Raw genomic sequence first — 13,076 nt, forward strand, 5'->3', positions numbered from 1 at the left:
GTTAATACAAGTTGTAGGCTTTCTTAATCATTCCTGTTATCCTCCTTTTTTGTGAGATAAAAGTTATTTCACCGCAGATATAGCAGAAATTATCTGCTTTATTCACACAAGTTCGAGGCATTACTGAGTAGCCTATATAAGCATAAAACGAAATGTAAAGACGCTGTCTAACTACAATCAGCTACAGATACTGCAGCTTTTATGCAGTGAAGTGATGCAATTAAAGGCTAATATTGCATCATCTCAGTATACATGCAATTTTCTATTGGTCACCAGTATCAATTGCGCAATATGCGGCTGAAGTTGCATCATAATTTTGAATGGCTTACGTCATTAGATGGGTGAATATATCATGGAAACTAGAGCCAATCAACATTTTTTAGGGTCATTTTCGTTTTCAGCACCCCAAAATTATGTAACATTAGCTAATTTTATGCCCAAAACTTTTTACCTGTTGAACAGTGTTATCTGGGACCTTCCTCAAATGCTCTTGTCCACGTAGTGCCCTCCACTTGTTTTCTAGGGTGTTACTCCCTTAAAAGGGCCTCTGTAGGAACAGAGCCTTCTTGTCTCTCTTTTCTTCTTATCCCCTATTTTCTTCTTGGGAAACAAAGTGTCCTGAACGTCAGTCCTTCATGTTTCCCTGGTGTTCTTATCACCTCTTGTGAGAATGTCCATTCTCCCTCCCCTTGTCCTGAAGGCATGGATAAAATTTACGTTTCAGCTTATTGATGGGTTCAAGGCTACCTGCGCTGTCTTCCCTTGGGAACCCTCTTCATTTTCCTTACAGCGTGGTCCCTGTATGAGTTCCCTTCCTATTCTTCCACTTCATGGTTCTTTCCTTGCTTTTTTTTCCCCAGGGCTTCTGCCCTCAGGGTATGAGTCATTTCTTCCCTATCTGACCCTATTCTCCTAGAGATGTTGGGCTGCTTTGGCTATTTACAGAATCTAGCATCTGTTTTTCTCACAAGTTGCAGGGCCACCACCTGATCTTCTGTTTACATTTTTAAAAATGTATTTGCCAGGTGGCTGTATGAGCCTGTGCTGTCAATTGTCTGTATGGATCAGTTGAACTTTCTTGTTTCTCCTGTGGACCTGTTGCTATGGTTTTGACACCCCTTGGATGGGGCTATAGGGATACACGGGGGCAGTCCCAGCAAAGTATTTTGCCAGTGTCCAATCACCTTAAGGTACTGGCATATATCCCATGATCTAAGAATCAATTCCTGTATCTTGTACTGGACTATGGTATGGTATTTATAGGTACATCAAAGTTCTTATTTTCTGCTCATAACAGTAAAGTGTGTTTGAAAATGGCTAACAAGTTACTATGAATGTCTGCGTATTTTGTCTGTTTTTGACTTATGTTACAGATGGCATAGTGTGCTTTGAGTTCACTTTTTTTGCGCTATATTTGTAGTGATAGTAGACAGAAAACTTTCTTTACCTTCCCAGACTGAGTCAAATCCTCTTTCATTTGTGTCCCATATGCTCCCCCTCCACGGGGCTTCATCCTTTAGTGGTGGGGGTCCAGCAATAGAGGTCCAGAAAGCCATGAGCAGAACTGGTTGTGGCCAAGTGCTGAATGACAAGTTACTGGCTTGCCTTATGTTGCCTGAAATGGATAACTCCTAAATGAAATGCAACCCAGCAGATTGAGAAAATAATAGAATATTGTCTGTTTTGGAAGACACAGGCAAGTTCTTTAGAAACAAAGTTGAGAAATCTATTCTGCCCTCTGAAAGATTGAACCTCCATTCTCAAACAGATCCTCTGTTGTTTAATAAGGTGTAGTAAGAGCACTGGTGTTTTTGTATGTTCCTTATACCAAGATGCCATATCCATCATGATAGTCACACATTTTGTAGAAGGAGAATAATATACAAAATGCATGATTGTTTTGTGTGTTTTTTTTTTTCTTCTTTTTAAGGGAAGTGAATGTTATCAAGTTAATTGGTAAAGAAACAATCGAGGAGTCCATGTTAAAAATCAGTCAACAAAAGTTAAGACTAGAACAAGATATGACAACCACGGATACAGGTACGTCTGCTTTGGAAACCTAGTAAATAAGCAATTATAGTTGCCAGCTCAAGAAAGAAAAAAGAAGTCATAGCGATGCTTGAATTATGGCTTGCAAATTCTGTTAACATTTGTTACTATTTTCTGTTAACACAAATTATGTTAATTTCAAACAGGATACCATATATGTTTACCATTCACCTACCTAACTTGAAAAATAAATGGAAAACTATTAAACCTAATTAGACAACTACTATGTTTCAGTTATCTGAAACAACATTGCTTTTTTTCCCCCTGTAATTACTAATAATTCATAGCATAACAATAGCTTAGAACAGCAAGACTAGTAAGCCTGGTTCATCTTCCATTAAAGCATATGTCAAGGCAACCGCTGCAAAAAAAAAAAAGAAGAATGAGGCCCTTACCTTCTTTGGCATGGCAACACAGCTTTAAATTACCCGTAATGTCAGCCTTGCCTGCTTCCATCTAGATTACAAACAACGCAGACCCCTGCTCATCCTCTTCTCCCCATCCCCTCCTTATACACAGGCAAAGAGCACAGGAATGTATCAGCTCACAAGGTTTCAGGTGAAATTCATATTTTTTTACATTTACTGAATTAATAGAACTAAATATTTAATGGTATATTTAGCCGGCCAAAAGGGAGAAAATAGGAGCAGTTCATTGTTCGTGTTCTATATACACTTTAAGTTTTTACTTACCATCCATCTTGGGAGAATATTCCCAACTTTGCCAGTGTACCAATCAGTAGAGGTCACAGACTGCATATGCCTCTCTATAGGCTCCAAGACCATTGTGAGTGACAAAGCGTATGTGAACAACTCATGGGGAGGAAGAGAAGAAATGTGTGTTTTTAGATCATTTTCAGATCAAGGCTGTGTATTGGTAAAGTTTACAACTAACTGAGCCTTCTCGCAGATTAGGTATGTAGTGCCTTTGTAAGAGCACAAAAGGTACTCGGCCACCGCACAGTTTTATGTAAGGGAAAAGGAACAGGGATGAAGAAGATCCAGAGGCAGCGGCAGAGGAAGCTTTGTAAGGTCTCTCACCCTCAGAATCCAATACACCTGATGTTGCGGATTCATGCAATATTCTTGCCTGTGTGAATGTGCTCACTTTTGCTGTGCACAAAAGCCTTGGCATTGTTGCACTTGACCCCAGTCTCACCATTCCCTATTGAGTACAAAGAGACCTGAAAAATCTAAAAAGATATTCCCGGTTCATGAACAAATAGAATGGGCAATTTATGATGATTGGGTCAATTTCAGAGAACATTTTCACCTTTCTGAAAATCCTTGCCAAGCTCTATCCAGCAAAAAGAGTTCACTAAAAAGTGGTCTGTCCAGGTAGGTGATCTTGCCATCTCACTCCTAAACATCTCACTGTACCAATTAAAGATGTTTCTTAATTCAAAGTTTCTACAGAAAGGAAGTTTGAGATATGCTCCTAAAGGGTTACTAAACCCACAACAGTAAAATCAGTTTGTATATGCAGTAAAGCCTGCTTCATATACTCACTGTAGAACCTAAGGGGTTAATCCTCTGAATTGTGTAAAAATGCTGTTTGACCCTGACTTCTCTGATCCTCCTCTTCCAGTGCCCCCCTCTTATCTCCTGATAAGACATATCGCATGGAGACACTGCACATTCTCAGTTTGGTGTGTATTGCTAGAGAGGTTTTGTTTTGTCTTGGGAGAGTGCATGTGATCAGCACAGGGCCAATAAGCACTGTCCAGACAGAGGCCAGGGGTTCTGCATCCTCCTAGAGCAGAAAGAAAACTCCTACAAGCTTTAACCAGTGCTCTGCTGAACACTGATAGAAGTCACAAGACTCAAAAGTTTAAATGCCCTTATCGATCTACTCAGGCTTCAGACTCAAAACCTAGTTCAGTCCTTCCTTTTGGCGTAAGACTTTGGCTTCAAAGCCCACCCCCTAAATCACTCTTCCCAATGAAGGGACATCCTCAATCCGATGAGTGCAGGGACATCAGTTTGCTTCTCTTTGAGTCCTAGGAGGCAAGACCTGTGGGTTAAATTGTTGGTTTCAAAGAGGTACAAGATAGAGTATAAAATTCTACCCCCCCTCATCGCTTTTTTTCTCTCTCAAATTCAACCTTAAGATAGATTTGCATAATACCCTAAACGTCACTTGTCCCAGGGAGTAGTTGTACTATTATCCCTAGTAGTAGTTGTACCAGTAGGTTTAAAAGATTCTACTGAAACCTGTTCATGTTACCTAAACTTAAAGTGATTGCAAAGGTAATTTAAAAACAAAAACATAGTTACCTGCTCTGTGCAATGGTTTTGCAGAGAGCAGCCCCAATCCTTCTTTTCTCTGGTTTCCTGTTGGCGTTCCTGGCCCCTGCCAAGTGCTTGCTTCCGACCGAGCCCTACTGTGTGTCCATAAGATGCACAGAGCATGGTTAGCCCCCCCCACTTTAGTGTGAATATTAAAATCCCTCAACAAATACCTAAATTTGGCATGGAATCCACAAGGTCAGTTATTGCTTTTCTGAGACAAAGGGAGTACTTGGCATCTGTATAAATCCAAGATGCTATCTACATATGGTCTTTTATCCACATCAGCACTTTCTGGGCTTTGCACTAGGAGACCACTTCCAGTCTGTCGAACTGCCATTTGGCCTATCCTCTACTCCCGAGTATTTCCAAAGGTCCTTGCACCTCTTCTTGTGCTTCTAAGAACTGAGTGCATCCAGGTCTCAGGTTATCTAAATGATCATTTGCTTGAAGACTCCCTTCCAGCTATCTGCATGTCCATAAGATGATTGAGCTGCTTCAGGTTGTTTGATCAGCTTGCAAAATCTGCTCTCCAATCTTCTTTTCACCTGGAATGCCTGGGTCTGCTCCTGGGGCAAATGCTTATGCACACTCAAAATTTCTGTGTTTCTGTCTTATTTGTGTGTCACAGTAAAATTACTTTGCAACTTCAAAGTCAAAGGCATGCTATATACATCAGATGGTACAAAACTCCCAAAGTATCCATTTAGATTCCAGTGTGTAATGCAACGAAACAAAAAAAATGCCAAGAGACGTGAATGCTTTTGCAAGGCACTGTATTTTTTTATATTTTCATCAACAAAAAAAATCTGCAAAATGATGTTAATGGTTTTATTCTGTGATGTATAGTAGTCTGTTCTTTTTTCTTAAGTCGAAAATGCATCACTTTTAGCTGCTTTATATACATGGTTCCAGCACTGCTTCGACAAGTAGTTACAAAATTGGACCACTGCACATAACCCACTTTTTTTTAATCGTACACTATGGGATACAGGAGAGTTAATTCTTAGACCATTGGGTGATCCTTCACTTCCAGGTGAGGTTTGACATGGCCATGCGCACTGCGCTTTGAATTGAGGGCATGGTGAATGTACCATCAATTCAGAGCTCTGTGCCTCAGCTGTGACTCCCCTGCACATGCGTAGGAGTAACCTAATTTTTTTTTTCTTTCATAGTATGCTAGTACACATTGGCAATGGCACATTATGCCAATAACTTGCAGAGGGACTGGATTTTTTTTAATGACTTTACTACTGCTTTAAAGATGAGCACTTGGAACTCTTTTTAGAAAAGTTACAGTTCTAAATTGATGAGTTTGGAGATTCTGGCTGGTGGTACTTGTGGCCATATAGCCTCTTGAATATTTCCTATGCCTGGGTTTAAAACGTTTTGTCCAGTGGCTTCAAGCTGGAGTTTTGCATTTTGCTTTCACCATGTTTCATGCTGTCAGAATGTGCCTGCTGTACTTAACAAATGAGCAGCCTGGACCTGTTGCACTCTCAAGGTGGCATTGTTACTGTTCTAGAACCTGAAAGGCTAGACAGTTGCTATTCCTAACTTTTGATGGTGCCCAAGCCAAATAGCAATGTTCAGTCTATTCTGAACCTAAAGAGCTTGATAAAGATTTATTTTGTATGTTCAGAATATCCATATGGAATCTGTAGGATCAGTGATTCCTTTCCTCCATCAAGGCCTCAGTGAAAATGTCTAGCCTCCGTGAAAATTGGCTGTCTTACCTATACATTCCCATTTGTCTGCCATCTGTCAGTGCTATCTGCGGTTTATGATGAAGGAACAACTTTTTTAGTTGAGGTTTTGCCCATTGTTCTGGCCACAGGACCACGAGTGTTCACAAAGGTGCTGGCCCGAGGATCTATATTATGGGGCATCTGGACCATTTGCTTCAGCTGGAACAATCAGTGAAAAGAATCCGTTTCAACATCAGTGTGCAATAAATGGTGCAAGTCCTGCAGGACTTTGCCTGGGTCCATAATCTCAAAAAGTCAACCCAGAAACGGCTGCATCACCTAGAAATTCAAGGCCTCGTCTCAGACACAGCCCTGGCAAAAGTTTTTCTTCCCCAACAAGAACTTTGGACCTTTCTGCTAAAGGTACAGGAGTTACATTCCCTGGAACACCCCTTTATCCACTTTTTAATGAGGATGCTGGGGGTGATGGTAGCCTCCTTTTTGAGGCAATCCTGTACCCTCAGTTTCATTAAAAAAATAAATTCAACATCCTGATAGCATACAGCGAGCAGACTCTTTGGACACAGAGAAACCTATATAAATTAGTGCAGCGCTAAATTGTAATAGTGATATAACAGAGATTGACAGAAGTAAAATACATCCAGAAAGGAATATATGTTCAAGCCCCCAAAAGATGATAAAGTCCTGTGCAAGTGCAAAAATAAAGTTGAGTTCCAATAAAGTGATTAAGATCTTACAAACGATCCATCAGAGGCTCATACCATCAAACCATAGTATGTGAATCTGTTTATATCTATACGTAGAAGAACCAGAGAAAATCAGCCGCTTACCAGAAGCGACATGAACATTACCTATCCAGCAAATGGTCATTCAGCGCTTGTGGGGTTGATCAAGGCCACCCTCCGGCCGATGAATCCACTCTGCTCCACACACTTGGGCTGCAATGTCACTCAAACAAATGGAAGCGCTTCCATAGTGTAAAATTCAATGAACATTTTGGTTTAATATATGTTGTTTTGAGCTTAGTATCACAGGCTTTATTTGTGCTAGCAGCTCACCTTTTCTGTGACATACCTGAGCGTGAAAGAAAAAAATGTATTTACAAAGAGACAAATGTCTGAGCACTAAAACCTAGTTATCCTTGGACTGATCACTATCTAAGCCAGCACTGGAGTTTGGGGAATCCTCCTTCCTGAGGTGTGGAAGGTACTGACAATAGACACCAGCCTGTCGGGCTGGAGAGCACTCATGGATTGTCTGTTCAGGGCATGGAAAAGACAGGCTTCCTCTCAATCCTTAATTGCTAGGTGGATTCAGCAGTTCATTACTCAGACATACAACCTGAAGGTTCACTCCACCAGAAGTGTTGGTGCTTTATGGGATTTTCAACATCAGGCCCTGGTTACCCCAGTCTGTAAGACTACCAATTGGTCTGGGCACATTACCCAAGTTTTACCAGGTGGATGTTAAGGCCTCAGCAGACGTTGACCTTAGACAGAAAGTTCTCCAAGTAGCCTTGTAGGGGCCTTCTCAGTTCCTCTTTTTTTCTTCTTAAGGGGATTTCCTGTTACCCATTTGCTGTGGTCTGCCCCTAATGGGATTGCTTTTGGATGTCCCAGTGGTTCAGAAATGTACTCTTCTGTGTTCTGTGATGAGGACACCGGAAACAAGATTTTTGACTTGCCTGTAAAATACCTTTCTTGAAGTACGTGACAGGACAAAGGTCCTTCTTTTGTTTTACTGCAATAATGTTCCCTGACAAAACTCAGGCTGTGCTAGGAGTAGGAGGGAGTTATGCAGGGAGTCAAGCTTCAGTATGTATGTTGTCATATGCCTTCTAATAGATTTGTCATTAGGAATATTTGAAGAAAGCAAAGTCTTGCCCAACAAGATACAAAACAGCAGTGCATCCAACACATTCACCATAATTTACTAATTAATTTGAACATGTTCACTTTCATAGTGAATTTTTATTCATCTTTGTGAATGAGATGAAATGAAGTGAAAATGCATGTGCAAGGCAATTTAAAAAAAATATGCTTGCATATGATTGAATAACTGAAATCAGCACAGCTTCACATTATTTACTAAGCAAAGTAAAAATTCTCTTTGCAAATACTTAGCGAATAGGATAAAATTGTTCTGATATTAATCTAGCAATAATGTGCAAGAAAAAAAATCACTTAGCTCAGTGAATGATACATTTGAAATGTAAACATAGAACAGAGGGCGTGCCAGCCTAGTGCATTATCCTCAAATAATGACTTTATTAATAGAAACATGGTATGTATTATACTTAAAAACCCACAGATGTACAAAGGCTTGTCACAACACAACAGCAAATTCCAACCTACGATGCATCTCATCACATGGTAGGATATACAAAGATCCAACTGACACATTTCGAGGCCTTGCTTCTTTTTCAGAGCCATATGATACATTTGTTCCGACTTTAATCTTCCAATAATGTGCAAGGAAAAAAATAGTAAAACAAGCCCACCATCACTTAGATTGGGTTGATTGGCTCCTGTGTGATCCTATATGTCTAATGCTGCCACAGCATTGGACACCGCCTTAAATTAGTATTAAAGTGATATTAAAGGATTTTTTTTTTGTCTTAAAATAAAAAGAACAAATAAATCAATGGAGCTCTTCCCAGTATTATTGATGCTTACAAAAAGCCACAGTGCATAATTTAAAGTTATGTCTAATCTCACAACATGATCGTTTGAATAACATCAAATGTGCATTCAAAATAATCTATACAGCAAATATATGAATTTACTCTCCTTTGCCGTGTGCTTAAAACCAGGGAAGATTAAAGAGAATCCAATATTCCTCCACCATGTGCGGTAAGATTGGCAACTTACCAGATGCCCACCGTTGTGAGCACCAAAAGAGGTGCCTTCAAATTGGAAAGCGGTCAGAAGTCTACATAGCCTCTTTGGGGTTATTCTCTTGTAATAAATGGAATGCCACCATAAATGTACTCCTGAAAGAGAAAAAAAGATTGCTCCCATAGCGTTAGTAAGTTTATTAAAAATGGGAAAGTAATCATTAAAGTGCACTCACGTGACAGTGTGCCCCAAGGCACTCAAACACAGCCAGAGATAGATAACAAACACTGCGCACGCACCTCCGCTCACTACACTCGAGCCGGCGTGCGTTCCATGGGTTGGATTCAGCCCACCGGAAGTGACGTACAGAAGGGACCAAAAAGGCCTGGCCGCTATCATCACTTCTGGTCCCTTATGCACTGAGAATAATAATACTGGGAGAGTTATATTCATATAATCACTGTATAGACTATATATTGAATGGACATTTTGTTTACATAATCATGTTGTGAGATTAGACCCATAACTTTAAATTATGCACTGTGGTTTTTTCTAAGCATCGGTAATACTGGGAACAGCACCCTTGATTTGTTGTTTGATCTTATAGAGTGTTATTACACTTTGAAGGACTGCTTCTCCCTGATAGTAGTTATATTAATTTAAGTTGCCGCCCCTTTCTGTAGTTTATTGTTCAAAATGAAAAGATGTTATACTTACCTGCTCTGTGCAAATATATAGTTCCCTGCCAGCCCTGTCTGTTTCCCCTGCTCTGGGTGCCTCCTTAGCAAGCCAGATGCTAAGGAGGCAACCGTGTACATGCTCTTCCAAGCCAACCTATGTGTGCTCATAGACACCCATAGTGCTGGTAAGGCACACCCCTGCTCCCTCCTCACAGAGGCATGAAGATCAGTTCAGCCTAAGTTTTTTGTCTTTTGTGTTCCCCATAAATTGTCAAAATCAGAAGTACTCTGTACTGTCAATATGCTTTTAGGTTATAAGAAATCTACACTTAACTTGTTAACCTCTGTGCATTCATAGTTGATATTGATCTTTTTGTCTTTGTTTCAGGTGATGAAGGATCCATTCCTCTAGATATGGCGACTTTACTAAAAACATCTCTTGGTCTTTAATGAGAGTCTTTTTTTCCTCTCTTTCTAATTACTTTTTCAAGGCAGTGATTTTTTTATACTGACATAAAGGATTGTGAACTGCTTTTTTTTTTTTTTTTTTTTTTTTTTTTGTAAGTATTTCTTGAGAAACTGAACTTACATTTATAGCAATTTGGGGTATCTGAGCTGTTTGATGTACTGTTTAAATTTCACAGCAGCTAGGTAATCCACATTTTGGAAGTAACATTCTGAATATGTCAAGTCATGTTTGTAACTGCAAATTCACTGGTTCTTTAGACTGTCAGTATTTTTGTATGTTTACTTGATCTCTTTAATACTATGTCCTCTATTCTATTGTATGTGGATACATTATGTATTTTTGTTATGTAATTTGATTGTCATATTTCATTTAGTGTTATTTGTATTACATGCGCCAATTCCAGTGTGTTTTTTCCCCTTATTTGGTTTATTAAAAAATAAGATTTGCAAATGGATCAGTGTGCAAGTTCTCTTTTTTTAAATAAGTATTTTGTATGTTACCAACGTCCTAGCAACAAAGCAGACTAGGATTATGCCACCTCCTGGGATTTTCTGGCCAGACTTTGGGAGTTGCATACAAAGGCATATACCTATAACAAGGGCATTACTTAAGGCAGAGCTGCACAGTTTGCTTTTTATCTAAAGGCAGTTTTTGGTTAAAGTCAACTAATCACATAAGTATATCGGCTGGTGTGAAAAGCAATGCTGTGACACTAAACTGCATGTGAGCAATCAGAACAAACCACTGCCATTCTAATAGGCCATGTATGTTCAACCTTCTTTCATTGTGGGCCACTTTGTGTGGCAGCACTGAGTTGCAGGTACCGATGACAAAGTTTTTGCTCGAGTATTAAAATGCTGTTTATCTTAAAATATTACCTAAGCCCCAGCCCTCACCCGAATATTTCAGTCTTACTCTCCCGAATTTTGGAATGGTTCCCATGTCCTCCAGTGAAACATTCTACACTCATCGAACAAGATATATCACCGGTTGATTTATGGGCACTGTTATGAGGCTATGGTACCTCTTACCACTCCATGTCCTCATTTTTACCTTTGACGGTGGCCTCTCTTTCACTCTGGTACTGACGACGAGACTCATACTTCTTTTCAACTGACCCAGGCCCACTCACTCCTTTTATTTGACAATCCAGCTTTACTGGAGAGCAAAGGGCGTTTCGATCCACGACTATCTTGGCCCACGGCACGCACTTTTTTGCATCCTTCCTTAGGATCTTTCGGCCATCTGCCAACCGTGTCTCTGGATTAATGGACTGGTTGATGACTTTACGCTTATCTCTGTACTGTAACGCTATACATGACTCAAAACAGATACATAGGCCCCCCCTTTGTAATGTACAGCACTGAGCAAACTGTTGGCGCTTTATAAACACTGTATAATAATAGATTTTGAAAAACTGTCTTAGCACTGAACTGCTCCGTCATTCACTGTCACAGATATATAAACTTATTTTACAGCGCATCTGCGCGAAAAAGGGGAAGGCATATTTCTGTTGCCGCACTGGAATCGGATCGCATGGGTGTTCATACCCTCGTGATCCGATTCAGGCAAACGCACTGCATTCTGCAACCTGATTTTGAGTTGTCGTTAACTTTTAATTGACACCCACAGCAGATTGCATGAGTGATTGCTATGCGGTGCGATGCAGGAAACCTAGCGATTCCTGTGCCTTTCCCATATCACATCAGTGTGAACCAAGCCTAATGCCACTTTCACCTAGAGCTCTTATAAAATACTAAAGTGTTTCTACCTGCCCTTGCCCCATGAGGATTTGTTACAGGACTATTCTGTTAGACAAATGGATTCCCTGTTTGTTCTTTCCTAGAGACCTCACAAGGGGCACCCGGCTTCAAAATTCACCATTGTATGGTGTATCGGGAACCTGATTACAAGAGCCTATGCTTTTAAACGAAAACCTCCTCCTGTACTGTTTCACTTTCACTCCACCAGATATATCAGAGTATCCTGGGTGTTTTGGCAACTGACGTCTGTTGCTTAACTGTGTAGGGCCTCCAGCTGGTGTTCTGTTCATACTTCAAATTTTACCAGGTTGAGGTCCAATTTTCTGCAGAAGGTTCTTTCAGCAAAACTGGACTTGGGTCCTTTGCCCGTTTTTTGGGCCTGTGGTTAGTTACATTTGCCTGTTTATGTTTACCACTGCTCAAGGTAGAGAGACTCCAATCTCCAAGCACAATTTCTCCTGTAGGTGCTAGCCCAGCTCGTGTGCTGCATAGATGAGAACAAAGGAAGTCCAATCGGCTGCACTCCAAACAATCCACTTTATTGAACCAAGTAAAGACTGTAATGAATATCCAAACAGTAATGAATAAGCGCTGTCTATAGCGTGAAACGCGTTTACCTGTCAGTCCCCTACTGTATTTCCACTGTCTATATTGGTTTTATCTTGGTTCAATAAAGTGGATTGCAGCTGATCGGACTTCTTTTGTTCTCATATACTTGCCTGGTTGTTGCCCCCTGGTTGTAACTTGAACGTCCCATGGTGTATGAAAAGGTTGCCTATGCCCTGTACTGTACAATTAAGATAAATAATGTTGACTTCCGCTGTGCTCTTCACTCTCTCAAATATCTGGGAACACACATCCCAGTAGATCCTACAAAGATATTCAACTTGAACTTTCTCTGAATCATGCAAATAATTTCGTAGGGACTGCCTGGAAAAATGTTGCTGTCACCTGGTTTGGGAGATGTAATGTACTGAAGATGAACGTGATGCCTCACATCCTTTACATTCTCCAAACTCTACCAATTACTATTCCTAGAACATTCTTTCATACCCTTCAAGCAGAATTTACTAGATACGTTTGGCACAACATGATGCCCTGCATCAGTAGAACGGTCTTAACGAGACCTAATCATTGGGAAGGAGTGAGACTACCTGACCTGCTGAAATATTACACACACGACACATGTTATTGATTGGTTTAAACATGGCGCCTTCGAGCTCTGGGTAGCCTTGGAAGAAGACTCGGACCTACATTAAAAGAAATTAATAGATACTTTAC

The 13,076-nt window shown here is 40.3% G+C and overlaps 1 protein-coding gene across 1 annotated transcript in view; it reads left to right on the forward strand.

Moving 5' to 3' along the window:
* Positions 1–10,486, forward strand: part of SMARCAD1 (SNF2 related chromatin remodeling ATPase with DExD box 1) — a 185,106-nt gene extending 174,620 nt beyond the window's left edge. Inside the window, exons 23-24 of the mRNA XM_089691627.1 lie at positions 1,931–2,040; positions 9,952–10,486. Coding sequence (XP_089547753.1) covers positions 1,931–2,040; positions 9,952–10,013 — 172 coding nt within the window. The 3' untranslated portion in view covers positions 10,014–10,486. The remainder of the gene's footprint in view (positions 1–1,930; positions 2,041–9,951) is intronic.
* Positions 10,487–13,076: the final 2,590 nt, after the last annotated feature.

This window comes from Staurois parvus, unplaced genomic scaffold (genome assembly GCF_062004578.1).
Source record: "Staurois parvus isolate SC_StPar_1 unplaced genomic scaffold, SC_StPar_1.0 ptg000566l, whole genome shotgun sequence".
In the NCBI taxonomy this organism is placed as follows: domain Eukaryota; kingdom Metazoa; phylum Chordata; class Amphibia; order Anura; family Ranidae; genus Staurois; species Staurois parvus.